General features: G+C 44.3%; 1 protein-coding gene across 1 annotated transcript; it reads left to right on the top strand.

Moving 5' to 3' along the window:
- Nucleotides 1-12,579: 12,579 nt before the first annotated feature.
- Nucleotides 12,580-16,076, top strand: LOC147905752 (uncharacterized). Its single transcript, XM_087381650.1, has 3 exons — nt 12,580-13,702; nt 14,000-14,134; nt 14,856-16,076. The coding sequence occupies exons 1-3, from the start codon at nt 13,062-13,064 to the stop codon at nt 15,955-15,957; spliced, it is 1,878 nt and encodes a 625-aa protein (XP_087237776.1). The 5' UTR covers nt 12,580-13,061; the 3' UTR covers nt 15,958-16,076.
- Nucleotides 16,077-21,868: the final 5,792 nt, after the last annotated feature.

Here is a 21,868-nt window from a genome sequence, read left to right as displayed (position 1 = left end):
CATAGGATTGTGTATCATCAAAGAATTGGTACGACGGGGGTTGATTGCCATTAGGTATTGTGGGACTTGGCTCCCTGAGTATTGCTTCTGACATCGGTGGTTGGGCTAGCTTTTGAGCCTTTGACATTGCCCTAGTCCCGACCAGCAAATGGGTTTAGCCACTCTATTGGGTCTGTCAATCCAATCCTTCCCATGATATTGGAAAAGGTTTCCCTTAATGTAGTTGCTGTGGTAGATGGAGTAGGAGAGTGGAGATTAATGGGGATGGAGTTCAGAGCCACTGACGCTCCAACATTAGAGGGTTCACCCATGTCTCTATCTTGACTCATGGACTCTTCCGAGCTGGATAATTCAGCTGGTGGTGGATCTTGCAATGAGTGAGAATTGAACTTTGAGCTTGATGACCCTGAGGATGCCAAGGTAGGTATGGAGGTTGACAAGATGGTATCACACACTAAAATCCTATCAACTCAAAACACTAAAAAGCATAAAAAACAAGCTTCAAATGCTCCAAAATGACTTTCCAACAAAAAAAAAAAGTTTTCCTACTTTTCCATCCAAACCTCTCACTTCCTCCCTCTCTCTTCTCCTACAACTCCACTAACAAATCTCCAAGTTAAGCTTGAAGCCTTGTGCAATGGGTAGATAACGAAGGAAGACAAGTGCAATGCAAAAGCATACCTTTATTCCCCAGCAGCAACCACAAAAAATGTGTGGTCTAAGTGGTGTGACTCGTGTGACATGGGAATGTTGAAGAGATGCCGATGGAGCTTCTACTCCAAGCTACTCCTTGTGAGAGCAATGAAAGGCATGAGTCATCCGCAAGTGTCACTCAAGTGGCCTCCGGATTGTTGCAATGTGTTTCCATGCGAGAAAGAGGGAAGGGAAGAGGGGAGAAGAGAGGGGAGAAGGGAGGGAGAAGGAGAAGGGAAGAGCAGAGTGAAGGGGGATGGAGTGGCAACATAAGGGCACTACAATGGAAACAAGAGAACACCCAAAACACTCTCTTGGAAGAGAAGAGGGAGCTTGTATTCAAACTTGTGCAAACAACAATGAAGACCAAAGTCAACCATTTGGCCTTTTATATAAGTCACCTTTTGAAGGGAGGGCCAACCTAATTTGTTTATACCACTCTCCCTTCTCATTCTTTTACCATCCTCTTGGGCCCATGTAGCTCCAAGACACAATCCAAGCTCTGCGGACTCGCCATTGTCCACCATCAAATCACATCACTTAACCAGCGGTGGCGTATTGTTAACCAATCTATTAACAGCATTAGATTTTGTTTTTTCCTTTAGCTTTACCACCAATTCTCTCATGCATCCACAACCCCTAGACATGTACACACACACACAGACACACACATTAATTTTATATTAACTAGAATCCAATAAAATAAATTTTTATCAAAATATTTTTAATTAAAAAACCCATACACATACGCATACAAAGAACCTATTCACACACCCATACATGTACCCATATAATGAAAACTTTTTGAAATGATTTCTCAATTTTGTTCAAACCTAGTTGACATGGTTGCTTTTCTTTGTTTATATAGTACTTGTTCTTCTTGGCAAAACTAATGTTTGGTATAGATGTTTGGATAATGGGGTGTATTGGTGTTTATTAAAGAAAATATTTATAATCATTATGAAGGGGATGATTAGAGGTAATAACTAATAGAATAAGGCACATCAAAAAGTTAAAATATAAAAAATCCTTTTGGCCAAGCATATATTTAGGCAAAATGACAACATCATGTGACCCAAGTGCACATCCACACACAATTCGAGACAAAAGGCTTCTTTTAAAATTATCTTTGGGTAAACACTAATAAGCAACAACAATAATACAACAAGAACAAATCAACATAGATTATGAATTTACTTTATCTCATGAGAATAGTTCTTATGCTTTTTCCAACTAATCTAGATAGGAACCCTATACTCTCAAAGGCAACATTTCTATTGATTTGGTAAGAAAGAAAAATAAATCTTCTTAAATAAAGAAAGGAAACATTTTTTCATTTTTGGAATGAAAAAAGATCAAATACATTATAAAGGGAAAGTATAACGATGAAAATTTACAAGGATAAGGTCGCTAATGACAGAGAGAGAGAGAGAGAGAGAGAGAGAGAGAGAGAGAGAGAGAGAGAGAGAGAGGAGGGAGGGAGGGAGGGAGAGAGAGAAAGAGAGAGAGGAGTGGACACGATATAGCTACATGTACACTATGTTGTATTGAACATAAAGCTCCATAAATGTGTTTTGGAATAGTTGTAACACTCCATATCATCACTCCTTGTGTGAGAGAGAGAGGGAGAGAGGAGTGCACACGATATAGCTACATGTACACTATGTTGTATTGAGATTACAAAATGATTCAGATTACACCAAATGAGCTAAACAACATCTAGGGCCTAAGGAAGGGATTAGAGCAGATGTGCTTGGCGAGTGCAAGGTCCTTGTCCATCATTGTTACTCTTTTGGCATGGATAGCACATAAGTTCACGTCTTCAAAAAGACCTACTATCATCTGCTCCATTGCCTCCTGAATTGCTCCCATAGCACCTGAAGTGAAACACATATCATCCTTGTGATGATGTGCTATTTCACGTACAACACACTAGAAGGGTGCACGGTGAATGAGATTGTCCACAGTGGTTTGGAACTTGTATCTCTTGAAGTGCCTTCACGCCTGATTTTTTGCACCTCTTAATCTTTGGGGGCCAGCCCCTGGACATGGATCCATGGCTGCTTGTCCACTTTGAACTTCTTTCACCTCTCCTCCCTTGCAACCTCCTCTTTAGACTCCTCTTCCTGTGTCGGATCTCTTGAAGTGCCTTCACGCCTGATTTTTTGCACCTCTTAATCTTTGGGGGCCAGCCCCTGGACATGGATCCATGGCTGCTTGTCCACTTTGAACTTCTTTTGCCTCTCCTCCCTTGCAACCTCCTCTTTAGACTCCTCTTCCTATATCTGGTGGGTCCTTCGAGGTGGCCTATCGCGCCTAGGGGTCTGCTTTGTCCTTGTTCCCTTTTCCTTTTGATGAGGCTGTGAGACAGTAGGTTGAGGCTCTTGCTCAGCTCGTACTAGAGGCTCCTCATATGTGACCATCCTAAGGCACAAAGGGGGTCCTCTTTCGTGCGGTCTGCTTGGTTGGATGATTGGGGCCAAGGTTCATTATATCTGTGAGCTCACCAAATACTTCCTCTTGTTGTGGCCCTTTTAATCTCTCCATCTCCTCGCTTTGCCTTTCTTGCTCCCCTTGTTGGTCTAAATGCTCCATGGCAGGACCCCACAGAGGAGGGAAGGGTAGTTGATCACGATTGATTGGACTATTTTGTCCCTCCTGGGAGACCTCTCTACTTCCACGGTTAGTTGTGTGGAAGGACTGAGAGGACCCCTGATCGTGCTTGGATCCTTCATCATGCTGGGATTCCTCATGGTGCTAAGATCCCTGGGATCCCCAATGAGAATCAGATGGTGAGGACTCGTGTTGCTAGGACTCATGATGATGAGAACCGCATTTAGATCCTTGCTAATCATTGCCCTCTTGGCCACTGGTTCTTGTAGTGTGTTCGAAGGCCATGGAATTGTGAGGAGAGCGGGTAGCATCTAAGCGACGTCCAATGAGTCTAGTAGTTTGTTTAACTCGTGCCACAGAAATGAGGGATTTTAGGGCTTTGAAGTGCTTTATATAGTCTTTTTTAAAGAACTTTAGGGTTTTTATTTATAGGCCCTTTTAAATTAGGGTTTTTGAGTGCACCCCCTCCCCCCCAGTCTTTTGTCACCAATTCGGTAATGCTTAATCTTCACCACCCTCCCTCCCAAACCACCCACCCCTCCGCCTTGCCATGTCGCACATGCAATTTTGCAATTTCCAAACAAATTTATGAATTTTGGAATCTATAATTAACTCAAAATAGTGTTAACTTTATTCATCAAACATTTTACATTTGGGGTTCTCTTAGGACCCAATGCCTCCCCTGTCTGACTACGTTGCAACCAAAGCACAACCCCTTCGCTCCCTATTGAGGACTTCCAAGCAGCACATCTCCTTGTCTTCTTGACATGTTGAACCACTTTTGCGAGACTTGAGACCTCTACCTTATCGTGCTTGAGAGTCCTGGCCTCTAGACATCTATAAAACCAGTCGAACATTTCGTGTAGTGCATTGCTTTGTGTGATACCACCCCCATGCCTTGTGTTCTTGAAGTATGTTGCCTTTGTTGTGTGGTGCAATTTCTCCATTCCTTGAGTATTCCAAATGGACAGAGGGCCCCATTGCTCCACAAACCATGGTGCATGTGCGTAAAGAATATGCTGTAAAGAAAAACATCATATTAGAAACATAAACTAAATCAAGTTTCAAGCACAAAATTTCAGCCTAAGGAGGATAACCATGTAATGTGTAAGATGTGACTCCCCCCATGCTTCTACCATCAATGATATGAATTCTCCCAATGTTGTCCTGAATCTCTCATAATAAAGCTCATCTATTTAACCTTGTCTAAGCAACTTTATAAATGCATCAAGCTTTGTCCATAGTTTTGCTCTCAAAGTAGCAATTCGCAGATGTGAAGCTTGATTTGTAGTGCACTCACACAAAGCTTTCCAGTACTCCCAACCTAGGGTCCTTTGAGCCAATGTATGTTTTTCTATATCACCATTGTGGTTGGACAAGAACCTCCTTGCCTTTCCTCCACCCATGGACACTTTACAGGAAGATTTTGTGTCTTTCCTGATTGTTTCTTGTCCTGCTTATGCTTCACATTGCCTCCGTGAAGTCCCATTAGTGAGAGTAGTTCTTCAGCTTTTGCAATGCATTGTGTCGATACTTGATGCAGCCTCAAATTCCAAGCATAAACTAGATGGAGATAGAGTAACTTATCAAGTATACGCAGTTCAACATGCAAAGTACACACGTGTACCCGCTCCAATGGAATTAGTAGAATGGGGTCCCACTTAGGATCCTTTTTATGATGATCAGGGGCTGCACTTTGGTTGCAAGAAAGGATGACATTTTCCCACTGTAGGCTTCCCTTTTGCATCTTCTGAGAGTGGGTGCAATACAAGCACGTCCATTTTGCATCTACACCTATATCAAAGCCATACAAGCACTTGTGGGTCTTCAAATCACCAACTAGATGCAGGGTAAAAAATTATGAGGGAACAAGATTATGACAGTGTAGGTCAATGGGCAAACCTTCCCCCATATAGAGTTATAAATATTAGTCCTTCTACCACTTTTAGGGCAAATTTATCAAATTGGAGGCTCTAAAAATTAGCCCACCTTTATTTTTGGGCTAATTTATCAAATTTAAAGCTCTAAATATTAGCCCAACCAACTTGGGAAAGCTGCTAAATTAGCCCTTGGGCTAAAATTCGCCCCTAATTTTTTTCTTGGCTGGATGTCATTCAACTTGAAACATTCCATGCCCATCCACTATTAATGTTTGCCTTGCCTCTTATCTTTGAATAATCGACAGGATGTCGGTTCTCTCCAAAACCCACTTCAATGTCTCGTGCCACTCCTTTGGGGTCTCAAAGGCTGCAAGCCACGATATGTCCTCAAATTAGACTAAGAAACCCTGCTCAACTTCCTCATCCCCTTGAGAAAAATGTAAGGCATCGTTCATAATACAAATGCTCACCCTCTCTAGCTTGTGGTCTTTTACCAACTGAGCTTCATCCATTTTTATAACAAATACTAGCTTGCCATCTGTACAATGAAAGAGAAATACATTAAGGATATAGAAATGGGAAGAAATAACGTTAAATGCAAAGAGGGAATTTCTCTTATCTTCTTCTCTCATCCCTTAGAATTTGACCATGGCTCTCTGCAAATTCTCTACATCCACGTAAACATTATTGAAAGCATTAATCTCAAACGTTTAGATGCCAGATTTCTTTTTGCTCTTCCAAGTCATTGTGCCACTTAAACAATGGTATCCTCCAAGCTTTTCTCTAGTACATTGGTTTGTTTCTTGATGTGCAAGCCTTACAGACCACGGTGTTGGCAATGGCATTGTAGATATCTCATACTTTTCCTTCGTAGCAGACTTGAAAATTTTAAAAACAGAGTTGTAAGCTTCACGACTTACACCAACAGCAACACAAGCTCCAAGCACCTCCTTTTCTTGCATGAGGCCCTTAAAGTCCTTCATTCCCTCTCTAGCAACTTGTTCACGTAGCCCTTTTTGTCTACGGTCCTTCAACATTTCAATGACATCACTTGGCTTTATTAAACTTCTTAGAACATATGAAGGATCACTATCATCCATTTCCATTGCTCCCATCACATCCTCCATGAAATTCCTAAAGTTGAGTACAAATGAGTCTTAGTGAAACAATGCAACACCATGAATATTTTGGAGTCAGAAATTTCATTGAAATTTTGGGGAACTAACCTTGCAGCTCGTACTCTCCTCTCTCGAGAACCTCTATTGGTTGACAATGCATCCATAGATTGCAATTTCCTTTTCTCTCCTTCAGTCCCAAAGGTGTTCCCTTCAACTTTTGTACTTGTTCTATCGACTTCTCTCATTCCTTCTCCATAGCACGTTGAACTTGGCCATAGATAGACCTTTCCAAATCTTGTTTGCTTTCAACAGGCTTCTAGATTGATTCTTCCAATTCCTGTCGCTCCAAGTCTAGTGCACGTGCTTTGTCACTTAGTTCTTTGTTTTGCAATTGGAGATCTTGCATACTACTATGCATTGGCACAATAATAATATTTCCCAAATGTGCAAGTTCTTCTGCTTGGGCTCTCTACACCTCGCTTGCTTGCATAGCCAATGTCTAAGAATGGTTCAATCGATTGCAATAACCGAGCAATCCAGCATGTCCATTGCCAACAAACTGAACATCATGCACCGGCACAAGTTCCAAGCATCTCCTTTGCTTGCACGAGGCCCTTAAAGTCCTTCATTACCTCTCTAGCAACTTGTTCACGTAGCCCTTTTTGTCTGGGGTCCTTCAACACTTCAATGACATCACTTGGCTTTATTAAACTTCTTAGGACATATGAAGGATCACTATCATCCATTTCCAATGCTCCCATTGCATCCTCCATGAAATTCCTAAAGTTGAGTACAAATGAGTCTTAGTGGAAACAATGCAACACCATGAATATTTTGGAGTAAGAAATTTCATTGAAATTTTGGGGAACTAACCTTGCAGCCCGTACTCTCCTCTTTCGGGAACCACTATTGGTTGACAATGCATCCATAGATTGCAATTTTCTTTTCCTCTCCTTCAGTCCCAAAGGTGTTTCCTTCAACTTTTGTACTTGTTCTATCAACTTCTCTCGTTCCTTCTCCATAGCACGTTGAACTTGGCCATAGATAGACCTTTCCAAATCTTGTTTGCTTTTAGCAAGCTTCTAGATTGATTCTTCCAATTCCTGTCGCTCCAAGTCTAGTGCACGTGCTTTGTCACTGAGTTCTTTGTTTTGCAATTGGAGATCTTGCATACTACTATGCATTGCCACAATAGATTGCAATAACTGAGCAATCCAGCATGTCTATTGCCAACAAACCAAACATCATGCACTATATGAAAAGGAGGACTCTTTTGGGTGGCAGGTTCTAAAGGATACAAGTTTCCATCCACCCAAAGGTCAAGATGCTTCTTCCCTTGCAATCAAAGACTGTGGAGCACACTTTGAGGAGTTCCACTATATTCCAAAAGGCGTGTGCTTGTATATTCTACCTCTAGTTGTAGGTTCACATGGTACTTGTTGGATATGTCCTCGAATGGTGCCATAAGTACTCAAAGAGAGGTATCAGTGATGCAGGCTAAAATGTAGGAGAGAGCTGGCAAAGATTGAGCAGTGAGAGGGAGAGAGTAGCAAGGAAGAGGGAGGAGGAGAAGCAAATCGGGCAAGAGGAAGAGGAGAGGAGAGTAGGGCGACTGGTGTAGAAGGGAGGGAAGGAGCTGCTGTAGAAGGGAGGAGGAGGGGAGAGATGCTACAGGAGGGAGGAGGGGAGAGATTCTGCAGGAGGGAGGAGCAGAGGAGAGGGAGTAGGGCGGCTGGAGAAGGAGGGGAGAGGAAGGAGGCAGGAGGAGCCAGAAGGAGGAGGAGGAGGAGGGGAGAGGGAGGAGGAGGCGCAAGACGAAGGAGGGGAGAGGAGGAGGGAGGGGAGAGGAGGAGGGAGGGGGAGGGAGGGAGAGGAAGGAGAAGGGAGGGAGGGAGGGAGGGAGGAGGGGGAGGGAGGGAGAGGGAGGGAGGGAGAGAGAGAGAGAGAGGGAGGGAGGAGGGAGGGAGGAGGGGGAGGGAGAGAGAGGGAGGAAGGGAGAGAGAGAGAGAGAGGGAGGGAGGGAGGGAGATTCAAATTTTGAAATTTAAAATTCAAAAAGTGGCCCCCTCCCCTCATTGATGGGGGGGGAGGTGGGCTCAAATGTGGGCTTAACCCACCTAGGTTGGGCTGGTTAGGCCTCTTTGGGACCCTCCAAGCCCCTTGCATTAGCCCATTAAGCATTCCCTGATCCATTCCTGGCCCTTTTGAGACCCCAATTCTCCCCTAATGTGACCCAATAGAGAGGAGGTCCTTAGTCTCATGGAGGAGGCGGTGAACCGTTCTATGTGGGCAATACGCAGAACTTTCAAGGGTGAAGTGTTTTGGCACAGTTGATAAGAGGAAGTGTGGTTGCCATATAGAATAAATCTCTCAAGGAGTCGTGACTCCTTGTTTCTTCTCTGAAAGATGCCATCCTGGCCCCGGTGGACTGAAACCGCAGTGGATGTGGTTCTGTACAGATGATTGGGAGCACACATAGCATGTGGATAGTAATATATTGTACAAACCAACACTTTCGGAGAGCTCAAATCATCCTGCAAGTTGGAATCCCATATTTTGCACGACTGCTACTGAAAGATCCTTCTCTTAGAAGTAGATATCCTAGAGCCAGGTTGATGTAGGAATAAATATAACATTAGCAGAGCTATGTCATCTACAACAATGAGCTGGGTTCCAAGCTAATAAATGTGAAGTCAGCATGGGTTAAAGCGGTGTCCTCGGGCATACCAACAGAGCCTACCTCTAATCCTACCAACAATAGGGACTCGACCGGGAAAAGTGACAGTGCTATAGCTACAAGATCGTCCAAATGGAGACATGGAATTTCAAAGGAGGCCTCCAAGAGAATTGCAAGTGCAGAGGAGATGAATGTAGTGGTATCCGCAAAGATGACAATACAGCCCCTGCGACATTGTGTGTTTCATGTTTCCAGCAACAGTGGAAGCACCTACGAAGTGCAAGTCAAGACAGAGCCCTGCTGTAGCTATCCTAATTTCCAAAAAAGAGAGGTGGCCAAAAAACCATACTTGGCTTGCAAGCACAAGTGTACTACATGTTCCTTCATGTTATAGGGCTACGTAAGAGTGAAGACATGTTCATTCACCAGCCAACCTTTTCGTCCACACAAATAGCATCACTGCTTAGTGTGCATAAGAGTTAGTTGGCCTCTAACATTATCTACAGTTGGGATGGAGGGCTGGCCCTTGGAATGTAATTGAACATGTTTCAATCAAAAGTTTGTTTCCACAATGTTTCCGCACTACTTATATTTTTATAAAAACCCGCAATGTGTTTGCATTGCCTACACCAGGGTAGGCGCTATTCAAGGACACTTTTTCTTCCCACCTTGAAAGAAAGGCGATATTCATGTCCGCACTGCTTAGGTTTGCTAGCTATCATGCACAGTCTTTTTTTTCACGCAATATTCGTGTCCTCATTGCTAGTGAACAATGGGCCTGGAAGAAGTCTGAAAAGAGGGAGCTATTTGAAATTACATCAATTTTGGGCATGAAGTCAGGGTTGAGACCCCAAATAACTGGAACGATGCCTTTAGCAAAGAATGCAATGAATCGTTTGAAGCCTTTACTGCAACTGAAGCAACAGCCAATTGGTAGGCCTCCTGAGGATCTACTTAGGTAGATCTGGTGAAATGATGTCTCGCCCGAAAAGGAACTTCCAAGAGCCAACACTTTGGTCACCATACACAGATATACCACTCGAACAATGCCTTCTCTTGTCGAAGGTGGCAGAGGAAGTAGCCAGATGGACAGCCTGACAGGTGAGGAATTATTCAATGCAAGGGGTACAATGGAAGAGCTGAAGGGAGGAGTTGGATGTAGTCAAGCAATTTGCAGGCCGGGGAATATCATTCGTGCAGCAAATATGCAATGGCTCGCACAGAGGATCTACTTCATGTAGATCCGGCGAGATGAGTCAAAGGGAATAGAAAGACACACAGGTACAGATGGTGAACTGAGCTACAGGGAGAAGCTTGCCGCCGCAGGCTGTCGAGCAATCTTCATGCCGGGGAATTTTGTTCCTATGGACAGTCTGCTAGCTGAGGACACAAGTTGATACTCATGAATGATGTTTAAAGGGAAGAATTGGCCGCAATCGAGCAATCTGTAGGCCGGGGGATATCATTCCTTCGGGGGTGCATTTTTAAGGAGCTACCACTGACCAAGCTCTGATACCATGTGAAGAGAGTGGGAGGGAAGTAAGGAGTCTCACTTGCAGCTTTCTCACATACACAATGCGGGTGGCTCAAAATCTAGGGCCTTGGATTCACATTTCTCGTGCAATGTTTCCACATGTGGAGGTGTTGATATTTGCCATAGTTTCAGTTTCACAATGTTTTCGCATGCGGAGGTGCTTGTACTAGCATTTGATGCCAAATTCGGGGCCTTGGATTCGCATTTCTCATGCAATGTTTTCGCATCTGGAGGTGCCAGCATTCGCCGTATATTGGTATTCGCTGCAAAAACTGGAGAAAGGGATTCACATTTCAAGCGCCAGTCCTCATCATCACTTATTACCTCCCCTAAGACATTCGTATTTCTACCGCCAGTCATCCTCATCATCACTTGCCTCTTGCGTTGATGAGGACATACTGACGGCAAGATCCAGAGGCTTCGTAATATGCATTTTTGGGTGGCAATGACAACCACCACCTTTTTGCTGGCGTACACGCGACTGATTCTAGTGGTGGATAAAGCTCACCAAATAACTTGGAGTGCCACAAAAGCTCACGACAAGAAGCTCATGGAAAGATTTTCCCCTTAAATTACTAGTATTTAAATGAGTACACGTTGTTTTTTAGTTTGTTTTGTGGCCAAAGGAAAAAGAGGTTTGTTGTCATGTTATGGTAATGATTGGTCATTTTTTAAGAGAATATTAGAAAGTGTTCTTTAATCAAGTCTACCTTTTAGTGATGGCGTTATAAGATGTAAATCATAAAATCACATAATCGTATAACTTCACTAGGTTAGGAAATCTCTGAATATTGTGACATGCTCGAAAAGTTATAGCAAAATGTGCTATATTTTCAAATCTTCTCCATGAAATTTTTAGAATAGATCAAAGTTACAAGATGACTCAAAGTCCTTGATATGAACACTAATGCAAGTAAATAATAAGAACTCAGGGTTCACCTTATAAAATTTTAATGTACCATGTGCATTCAAAAGGAGGGGTATTTTAATTTGACTTTTCTATAAAATTTAACAGGATTACGATTACAAGAGGGGTTTTTTAATTCAATTTTATAAAAAAATCACCTAGTCCATAAGCAAAGAGGGATGTTTTCATTGGGAGGCAAATTTTAGTTGAGGTTTTTTTTTTAATACCCTTTGAACGCACGTGATACATAGGGTTTCTTATTAGTGCACCCCTCGAGAATAAGAATGCCATAACCATCTCTCTCTCTCTCTCTCTCTCTCTCTCTCTCTCTCTCATTTCAACATTCCAACTTGAGGCAAGTAGCGAGGAGACTCAGTCAAAAGTTATTATTTGACCATTTCGCTCCTTTGTGAAACATTACAGACCGTGTCTTATCATTCTCATCAACATCAGCAAGTAGTATTGAAAAGCCTTTGTATTGATGTGAATTAACCAACTCTTCCCCTTTGAATTCCAACATGATGTTATTTCGGTTCCATGATAACAAATTGAAGGTCATGAGCTTGTTTAGGGGGGACAAACTTTGAATTGTGGAATTGTGGGAGAGTGAGCAAGGAAATGATTTCATGATGGAGGGACATTGACAAAAACAGATGAAGGCAAGGCACAAACCGGTTGGAGGCTTGCGGACAGAGGAGAGGGGGTGTGGAGCAGGGGACTTGACGATATCGGAGGGCAAGCAAAAGGAGCACAGGAGAGAGAGAGGGAGGGGGACGGCCTGCTCAAGGAAATTTGAACGGCGTGAGGGGAAAAAGAGTCGTAGTCAATATTTAAAGGTTGACCGTTGAACACGTGTGTGGATAGTTTGACTCAGTCTTTGTAAAGTGCAGAAGCCTTAAATGGAAGCTATAAGAAGCGTTGTTCGGTGGAAATCTACGTGGCGTTTTTCGACGTGGAGATGCCACGTGGGCGAGTGCCCCTGTCTGGCCTCAAGTTTATACTCAGTCAGCCGCTGCCCCTCGTTCATCCTTCGCCCGTCTGCCTTCGCCTCTTCCTGATCGATAAAACAATACGGTATCAGAAGAATAGAAAGAAAGAGCGAGAGAGAGAGAGAGAGAGAGAGAGAGAGAGAGAGAGAGGAAGAGGTAGAAGGAACAACTGTAAAGACAAAGAGATCAGTGAGCTCAGACCAAAGCAAAAGAGCTAGGCAAAGGGGACAATTGTCCTGCCCCCCATTGAACTTTTCTTTCGCCTCAGCATGGCACTGCCCCACGACGTTCAGCTGCGCGAAAAATTAGCGCGACAGAGTATGCAACTTTAGGATTCTCACGTCCTGTCCTGTTACCGAGTGGAGGCGGCTGCGAATTCAGGTTGTCCAGTGCAAGCCATCGATAGAATCAGTCCAAATTGAGTTCAGAAGTAGGGAAGGAACTTTACTTTCGCCTCAACCAGCCACTGCTCCAAGTTCAGCTGCGCGAGAAATTAACCCGAGAGAGCACGCAAGTGACGCAACTCCTTTAGAACTCTCGGGTCCTGTTATAGAGTGAGAGACAGAGAGAAAGAGAGAGAATTGCGAATTCAGGTTGCCCACTAGCTGAGCAAGGTCGATCGCGCTGTCTGCAAGTTGACGAAGAATTGGATGGCACAGGATCTTCGAGATCACCAGGAAGATGACGAAATGCTGAAATTCGATCACAGAGTGCGAGAGCAGCTGTTTCAAGGATGCGAGCTTGTGAAGGAGCTCGAGCAGAAGCTGCACACCACTCCCCCAGGCAAGCTCTGCGAAGCCGACAGCTCCGAGCTTCGCTCCAGCTTCGTAATTGGTGCAGTAGAGGTGATTGCTACCTTCAACGATACAATTAAGCTCCTCATTTCCGGTAGCGGTAGCAGAGGTTCAGTTCCCAGTAGCTCGGCCTCGCCATCGCAGCAGCTGGTGGATCGCTGCACTATGTCACCGCGAGCGCAGAAGAGGCCATTCTGGGCGGTGGGGAGCCCTCTGTCCACGACTCGGAGTGAGGAGACGCCACCAATGTCACCGCGCGGCATGGCGGCAACGACGGCAACTCCAATGGCAAAGAGGGTTACACGAAGCCCGCCGCACAGCAACAATAGTCCGACGAGCGAGATGTCGGAAGGGTCTCCAACAGTAAATCTGAGTCTGGAGCTGGAAAAGGAGGTAGGGACCGGTGTTCAGGAGGCAGGAGATCAGACAGCCGAGAACGACGGGGCTGCCGGAGGCAACGGCAGGAGCAAGGATGGTCGAGAAAATCCGAGAAAGAGGTGCGTGGAGCAGTAGTGTATTCTGTTGATCTAGATCAATTCTGTGGAATTCTGTTGATCTGATCAACTCAAAATGTTGAGCACTGTATTCTGATTCAATTCAAAATATTGAGCAGTGTATCCTGTTGAATAGTTGATCATTAGTGTATTCTGTTGATCTGGTTCAATTCAAAATGTTGAGGAGTGCATTCTGTTGCATAGTTGATCTAGATCACCAGTGCATTCTGTTTATCTAGATCAGTGATGGGTTTAGATCCAAATTTTAAGGTAGAATCTGATGCGATTGAACTTTGCTAGGAGGAAATTGTTGCCCAAAGTGATGCTCAAGATGCCTGCTAGCAATTTGGATCAGGGCGTGGAAATCCCTCCGAATGATGGTCACACTTGGAGAAAGTATGGCCAAAAAGACATTCTAGGTGCCAAATATCCGAGGTGCTCTATTACTTGCAATCCAAGTCTTTTAGCATGAAAATTTGTTAGAAATGTCGTGAATGCTTGGTTGTTGCCGTGTAATGATTTGGAAGCTTAAGGGTGTAAAATGTTTGTGCTCAAATTGTTTGAACTCATTGCGGTAAAGTGTGAGTGCAATGGATATGATGCATTATGTGAAACAAGTTTTGGAAAAGAGATATGATGCATTGTTTAAATTTTGAACAATTGTATGATGCTTGCATAGAACTCCATACAATTGTTTAAAGTGTGTAGTGCAATGGATATGATGCATTGTGTGAAACAAATTTTGGAAAAGATATATGATGCGTTGTTTAAAGTTCGAAATTGTATGATGCTTGGACAAAACTCCATACAATTGTTTGACGTTTGAATGATGCTTGGAGTGGATCTAAAGAACAATTGGTATGCATTGTTACAACAAATATCCCTAACAAATATTTGGGATAGAGCTCACACATTGTTTGACGTTTGAACATGTATGATTCTTGGAATGGATCTAAAGAACAATTGGTATGCATTCTTAGAACAAATATTTCATGCTTTGAGGAAAGGACTACCTGGGATCTCCTGTGTTATCAATTTAAAAGGAGATTCCAAACCGAAACTATTGCAAGAATCTCAAAGGAGATTCTAAACTGAAAGATTACAAGAAAGCAATTGTGCAATGCTTGGAATCAATCTGATGTATTGTGTGATGCAGGAGCTACTACAGATGCACGCACAAATCCGATCTTGGATGCCAAGCAGTCAAGCACGTGCAGAGGTGTGACGAGGATGCAACGATGTGTGATGTCACATACAGAGGCGACCACAGTTGCAGATCCTCTCAATTAGACAATCAGACATGGCCTTTTGCATTCCAACAGCCTTTGATGCCTCAAATCTCCATGCAATGTCTCCAAGGATTTTCACAGCAACCACCCATCTCCACTACCTCCAACACGCTCCATGTCCCATTTGCTAATTTGCTTCCCCAGCAACATCCCAATTTGCTTCCATTTCCCCTGTCGCTTTCCAATTCCTCCACCGTTGCCTTCACCCTCCTCCCTCCCTCCTCCCCCACCATCCATAGCTCCGCCTTCACTCCCAGATTTGGCCCTCCCGTCACCTCTCCCGACATCAAATCAGACTTTTGCCAGCTTCACGCTGCAGCTCTAATTAGCGATAGCTGCAGCAATGCAGACGCAGGTTTTAGCTGTACTAGCAACAACAGCAGCGATTACTTCAACGTTCGGCCCAGGACCATAGATCTAGTCTCGCAGTGCCTGCTTCAAGCGAAATCGCAATCACAATCGCCATCCCTCGCTGGCATCAACCTCAGTTTTGCTGAGAGAGCTCACGAATTTTCGGAAGACACATCGACGAGATTGGGAGCAGCAGAACAAGCAGAGGCGGATCACAAGCGCGATGCGAAGGATTTCAGCTCCGTACAAGTTGCTCTCCGGCGAGGTCAGCTGCCAGTTTCGCCATTGGATTGGTCGATGTTGACGACACAAGATCAGTCGCAACCTTCAGCAATCCAACACCTGTTGCAGTCTCTCGCCGTCTCGAATCAACAAATCGTGTCATCTGCGCAATGCTCCCCGCCAGTAGTAGCGACGACGGTGGCAACAACAGGAACGAGAACATGCGCAGCTGAACCCACCATGGAGGTAGAAGGATCCTCGCAAAGACCTGATTCCGCAACAAAGGTGGACGAGGTTCCTGCCTCCTCTTCAGTATTTGATCACATGGAAATGCTGCCAGACAGTCCCCTCAATCGCTACTTCATGGACTCTGATCCCATGGCTGACAAGCTCTAAGCTTTTAGATGAAAGCCTTCACTAACGTCTATTCTTTCTCCCTATTTCTCAGCTCTGGTCTTGGGCTGTTAAGCTCGGAGGTGAGCTGGGAACATCGCAAATGGCATAAGCCTTCGAGATTATTCGTGTTCTCTTTCTCCTATCATTATTCATCCACACAAAACCTTTGTCTGTCTAGTGACTAGGTTTTTAATGAAATCTGATTCAATAGCTCATGAACGTTCTCCCAAAGGAGCTTAGGCGTTCTAAGAAAAGCTCTCTCTCTCTCTCTCTCTCTCTCTCTCTCTCTCTCTCTCACACACACACACAGAATAGCCTTTGATGATTGCGTTACTCAGAATCTCCACCTCTCATCATATGCCTGCTAAGATCTGATTTTCACTCAGCTACTTAGAAAAGAGCTTGGGAAAGTTGCCTTTTCGCTTCCAGTATCCCAATTTCCAGCTTCTCCACCTATTTCTCTTTCTTTTTGCTCTGTAGTATCCCAATTTCCAGCTTCTCCACCTATTTCTCTTTCTTTTTGCTCTGTACAATTGTGGGTGATTTCTTGCACACTCTCCGCAACCAACACGACACTTTGCCTTCCCTTTCCTCGAAACAAATGTACCGTCATCGCTCACATAAGCCTTGCAAAAGGCTAAAGCGTGGAGCAGCACATAGTCCTTCTAATTTTGTAATCTGAGTAGTGGCATGCTGCTGCTCCTATCTTTGGCTGTATACACTAGAAGCCATCGTCTTGATGGCTAAAAGCCAAGCCGAGATAATTCCATCTACATTGATTAAAGTCCGACTCAATGAGATACAAAAATAGTAATGTAACAAAAATTCATGTTTCAAAATAGCTATTACAAATTGTTCAAGAGAGAGTCAATCATTTGTTGGTCTAAGTCCTTCGTGGGCACTGAGTCCTATGCCGCATCTGGCAGCAATATCAAAAACACCACAAAATTTAGCAGCGCTTGGACGACTGTGCAAACTTTCCTTGAACCATAAGTCATCGTAGATGCCCTATTATAGCTTATGTGGGTCCAATACTAAATGTCCATGATCTCAAAATGTGGTGGGACATTGCATATTGTTATGGATAAATTTGTCTAAGGAAAAAGGCATTAATACATGTGTGTGTTTGTATGTGTGGCAATAGTATAATAAAATATGGTGTGCATAGGGCCCAGGGTTGAGGTGGCAGGGCATGACCATGTGCCACCCTTCCACGTAAGAGGACCCATAAGGTGTGATCCATGGTAGTAATTTTATAAAATGTAAGATGGCATGGCTCCTCCATGTGCCACCCCTCCACCTAGGCTGCATTTAGTGAGATATGGCTCAAAGTCCATGGGAGAAGTAATATAAAATAGGTGGAGATGGATATTATATTGGGTTATTCCCTCCATATAGGATAGGCCCATGTGGGGGAGGTATAGAAGATCCAAGAGAGCAAGTTAAATAATGGGGAAAGTAGGATGAGGTGGCAAGATTCCTTGTGCCAACCCTCCACTTGTCCTCCTAGAGGTTTGAACGTATTATAAAATTGGGAAGAGACCAAGGGAGTATCATAGACTTGAGATATGGGGCTTGATTTATGTGGAAAAATGAGGCAAAATATTATCGCACATAATTGAGAGTGCGTAACCGCCTAGCCCACATGGGAGACTTTTCCACACACACCATGCATGTGGGAGGATGCACTTATTGGGAGAGACCCCCTCTCTTAGCTATAAAAGGAGAGGGCTATTCCTTGATGGGACATGCTCATTCTTGTAAAGCCACCTAGCTAGTACTTTGATTTCTCCCTTCCCCTTCCTTTTAAAATAAAGCATGGTCCTCTTCCCTTGATGTCTCCATCTTTACATTCCTCCTCCCATCATGTACATGCTTCTCTTCCCCCTCTCCCTTTTCCCTTGTGTCATAGTCTCCCTCTTCATTCCCTCCCCTTCTAATTCCTTTTTCCCTCCCATGATAACGTTTTTCCCTCACGTTCTCCTTTCCTCTATGGCCCTCGAGTGTTGCCATGCTTAGCCTCTAGCCTCTGGTCCTGATTTCTTATCTGGCTAATAGAAATGGTATGGCTGCTGGGATCGAAATCTTCACGGCTAGTGGTGTAAAACCTATTACTCCTACGACTGGGTGTGGCTCTGCAGCCTCTTCCATGCGCAATTCTCTACTTTTGCACCTCCAAACTGTGTGCCTTCCCTATCTCTACGGCTACAAAACCTCCCTACTTCTGCACTTTTAGTCTGCCTGCTTTGTGCTCACGGTTCCTACGTGTATTCTGGCTGGTGAATCTTCTGCTCATACCAGTCGCATCTGCAAAACTGTAACATCTGTGCTCCTTCTGAGTTCCTGCGCATGCATTCGCTTCACGCATCTATTGTGTTCACCCGCACGATAGTTTTTTGAGCTCCCGTGTCTTCTGGTTGCGGATAGTTTTTCTGGGTCCACGTGTTTACTGTGTTCACCCGCGCGATAGTTTTTGGGCTGTTGTGTCTTCTGGTCGCGGACAGTTTTCTGAGTTTCTGCAAAACTGTAACAGATCCCGCGCCCCCCCTCTCTCTCCTCTTTCTCTTTCTCCTCTCCTCTCCTCTCCTCTCCTCTCCTCTCTTTTTATTAAAGAATTAAAGGATAGGATTTGAACCCAAGACCTCCCCCTTCATAAAAGTTAGACTTATCATTGGGCCAACAAGTTGGAAGTGACGAAAATGTAATGATTTTTGCTTATATATTGAAATCTCGGGAACTTTAACTCTCTAACCGTGGGGAGTTTACTCTTGCTGTAAAAGGCGAAAGTACTTCATTTCATGTGCTCTATTCAGATCTCCTACTAGATTGCCAATTCAGAACTTTTCCAAGTCCACTTCACGGATGCACGCCACACGAGGAGGGTGGATATTTATGTCACTTCTCGACAAGTTTAAGGATTTGGTGCCTGGTCCTCCGCTCATTACGGCTACCAATTGGCGAGATCTCTTTCTTGATATTCATGTCAACCTTCAATGGCTGATTGTCTAGTGCATTGTTCAAGGAGACAGTGGGATGATACACCGTGGTTGATTCAAGGTGAAGAACTATTGATACGCTGGGAGAACTTTGATTTTAATTCTACTCATTGTGCGGTGATTGAGCTACTTGCTACTTCGGAGGTAATTAAAAGGGTGTCCTTCATCGAAGGGTGGGATGCTCCCCAAGCTTGGGGGGAGATTTGGCGCATCTGCTTGTTAATTCCTGTGGATAAACTCGTCTTGAATGGCTTATTCTCAATCTCACTACAAAGGTTTCTAGGCCTTGGCTATGGTTGGTAATGTTTCGACCAAGGAATCCATTTGTACCTAATCAACCCTTTGTGCCTCATTTTGAGCTGCAAGTTGTAATTCTTTTTTGTCTAAAGATAAACTATCAACAAAGGATTGCCAATTTATTTGGTGCTGAATGTTTGGCTCAAGTATTGAATTCTCCCCACCCTCTCCTTCTACCTATCTTGGACTACCGAGAAACTTGGGATGTCCGGATTTTAGTCTTGGTGTGATGACATCTTGGATCCTTCAATTTGATGGAGCTTACAAACCTATGACCAAGGCTACTGGCGTGGGTATGAAGCTCAGTTCACCGGGTGGTGAGGAGTATTGTTATAGCAAGTCTGCACCTGCAAGTACATGTAACCAACCTGAGTACTCAGCACTCATTTTTGGGCTACAAAAGGCACAAGAGCATCGCATCAAGCAACTTAAGGTGCAAGGAGATTCTCAACTAGTGTGTGAACAAGTTAGTGGAAGGTGGAAGGTGCGGAGCAAAGGCTTAGTTCCACGACGTGCCAACAATTTGAAGAGGTAAAAATTCAGCATATCCCTCGAGCTCAAAATATAGTTGCTGATTTCTTGGCATGTGAAGCTTGTACTTCAATCACACATGACGCGAGTGGAAGCACCACCCCAACAAAGCTGCAAGCCACAAAGGAGGGTGATCATTTGTAAGGAATGCAAACGTTGTGGTCATCATGAAACTAAGTGTTGGGCATACTTGATACGAGTTTACCAACTTCAGAAGGTCATCACAAAGGTCCTCAAGGACATTTCTCAAAAGAAGCATGCCAGACTGCACACCCCTTGAAGAAATAGCATGGCAACTACAAGAAGTGGAAGAAGCTGAAGGTGATGTGCAAGCTCTCCAATTATTGACATTTGTCATGGCATTCTTGTTTGCCTTGATGAACAACCTCATGCAGCGCCGTGTCTCTAACCCTCACTTGTAAAGATGGCTATGATATCATGAGGGTTGGTCCTTTTAAGATTGTCTATGAGCTATTCTATGCTGAAAATTCTTCCCGTGTAGTATTTCACAATACACCAGTCACACCCTACCCTGCCTATGTGTGCTTTGTGGATGTACCTTCACCTGATTTTTAGTTCAAGCTACCTCTTTCCATTATTTGCCCATAGATAAGGCTCATTTCATCTCTCTCTTTTTCGTTTTCCAAGCATGGCTGACATTCCCGTGTTTCGTGGACGGGTTGAAGAAAATCCAAATGAGTATCTTGTGGCCTTCAAGCGCCGTTGTGTTTCTCTCAACTTTCTTACTGAAGACAGATGGCTGTTGGTTCTTCCCACATTTCTAGAGGGTTTGGCTCAAGTGTGGTATGCGAAGTAGGCCAAAGACGTTCGCCAAAGCTGGCCAAGGTTGACAGCAGCGATGATTGAGTATTTTGGCAAAGAAGAGGAGCCGGAGAATGTGTACCTGCAGGTGGCAAACTTGAAGCAGTCAGAAGGTGAGATGATGCGTCGATATGTGGATCGAGCAGCCATGCTCTTAGACCGTTTAATTGCCACACAGGAGGACAATGCCGGATTTCAAGCTGGAATGACTCAGCATGTGCTGGGCTACCTTGTAGCAGGAGCAAGTGACGAATTCCGCCTCAAGCTTAAATGGGAGAATCCAGAAACTATGGTGCTAGCAAATGAGATTGCTCAAAAGTTTGATAAAGTTCAATCTGATCCCGCTTCAAAGAAAACAATTGTCCCTCTGCAACCCCCTCAATTCTTGCAATGACAACCTGGGGGGTCTAACTCAGGGGCATACCCCCACCCCTCATCAGGGATGTATCCACTACCTCCACCTCAAATGTATGGTCCTCCCTTAGATGCTTACCCTCAACAAGGTGTATATTTTCACCCTCTGCCTCGAACATTTCCCTAGCCTCGCCCACGAGCCCCCCTCCTTTCTACTCCCTCGGCCCCTCCAACTAAAGAGGCCCCTCCTGCAAAAGAACCCGGAGTTAATGACCTAGCCAAGGCCCTGAATGATCTTCGGCTTGAGATGGTGGGCATCAGAAATCAAGCCAACCACCCTCTAAGAGACCGAGCTAATGTTGTATGCTACGAGTGCCACCAGAAAGGTCATTATCACATGGAATGTCCCAATATTCCAAGGGTGAATCTTCTAAGTGAATCTGGCACTGAGAATTCTGATATAGAGATCCTCGACCTCGGGAAAAGAAGTCGTACCACCTCAGACCCCTCTGCAAACTGTGGACCAGGCCGCCCCAGGAAGAAGGTGTCCTTCTCAGTGCCCTCAGATGCTGAGATGGCAGACCCACCAATAGAGAAGACTAAAAGATCTCACAAGAGTAAGTGGTCACCCTCAGATTTTTCCATCAGCTCGGGGCAAGAAGATCTACTATTCGGTCATTCAGGACCTTGCTCATCGTTCTTTGAGCATCATGCTCCCTCAACTAATAGCATTAAGCCCTTAGGTGAGACGTGAGCTGCACCAAGGGCTCTCAACAAGGAGAAGCAAGAAAAAGGGAAAGGTAGGAGAGATATCTTCCATCTCTATAGAAATCGATCGGCATCCACATACAATAGATGTCATCATAAATAATTGCCGTGTCAAAAATGTGTGTGTTGATGGGGGATCTGCA

Source organism: Dipteris shenzhenensis, chromosome 1, assembly GCF_047967505.1.
Source record: "Dipteris shenzhenensis isolate YYH24624 ecotype China chromosome 1, Dip_SZ_1.0, whole genome shotgun sequence".
Classification (NCBI taxonomy): Eukaryota; Viridiplantae; Streptophyta; class Polypodiopsida; order Gleicheniales; family Dipteridaceae; genus Dipteris; species Dipteris shenzhenensis.
This window is presented reverse-complemented; position numbering and strand designations above follow the sequence as displayed.

Excerpts from the sequence above, each read along its gene's own strand:
- LOC147905752 (XM_087381650.1), top strand. The coding sequence starts at position 13,062 with ATGGCACAGGATCTTCGAGATCACCAGGAAGATGACGAAATGCTGAAA. Across the intron at positions 13,703-13,999 it reads CGAGAAAATCCGAGAAAGAG|GAGGAAATTGTTGCCCAAAG; the intron begins GTGCGTGGAGCA and ends GAACTTTGCTAG. Across the intron at positions 14,135-14,855 it reads CTAGGTGCCAAATATCCGAG|GAGCTACTACAGATGCACGC; the intron begins GTGCTCTATTAC and ends TGTGTGATGCAG.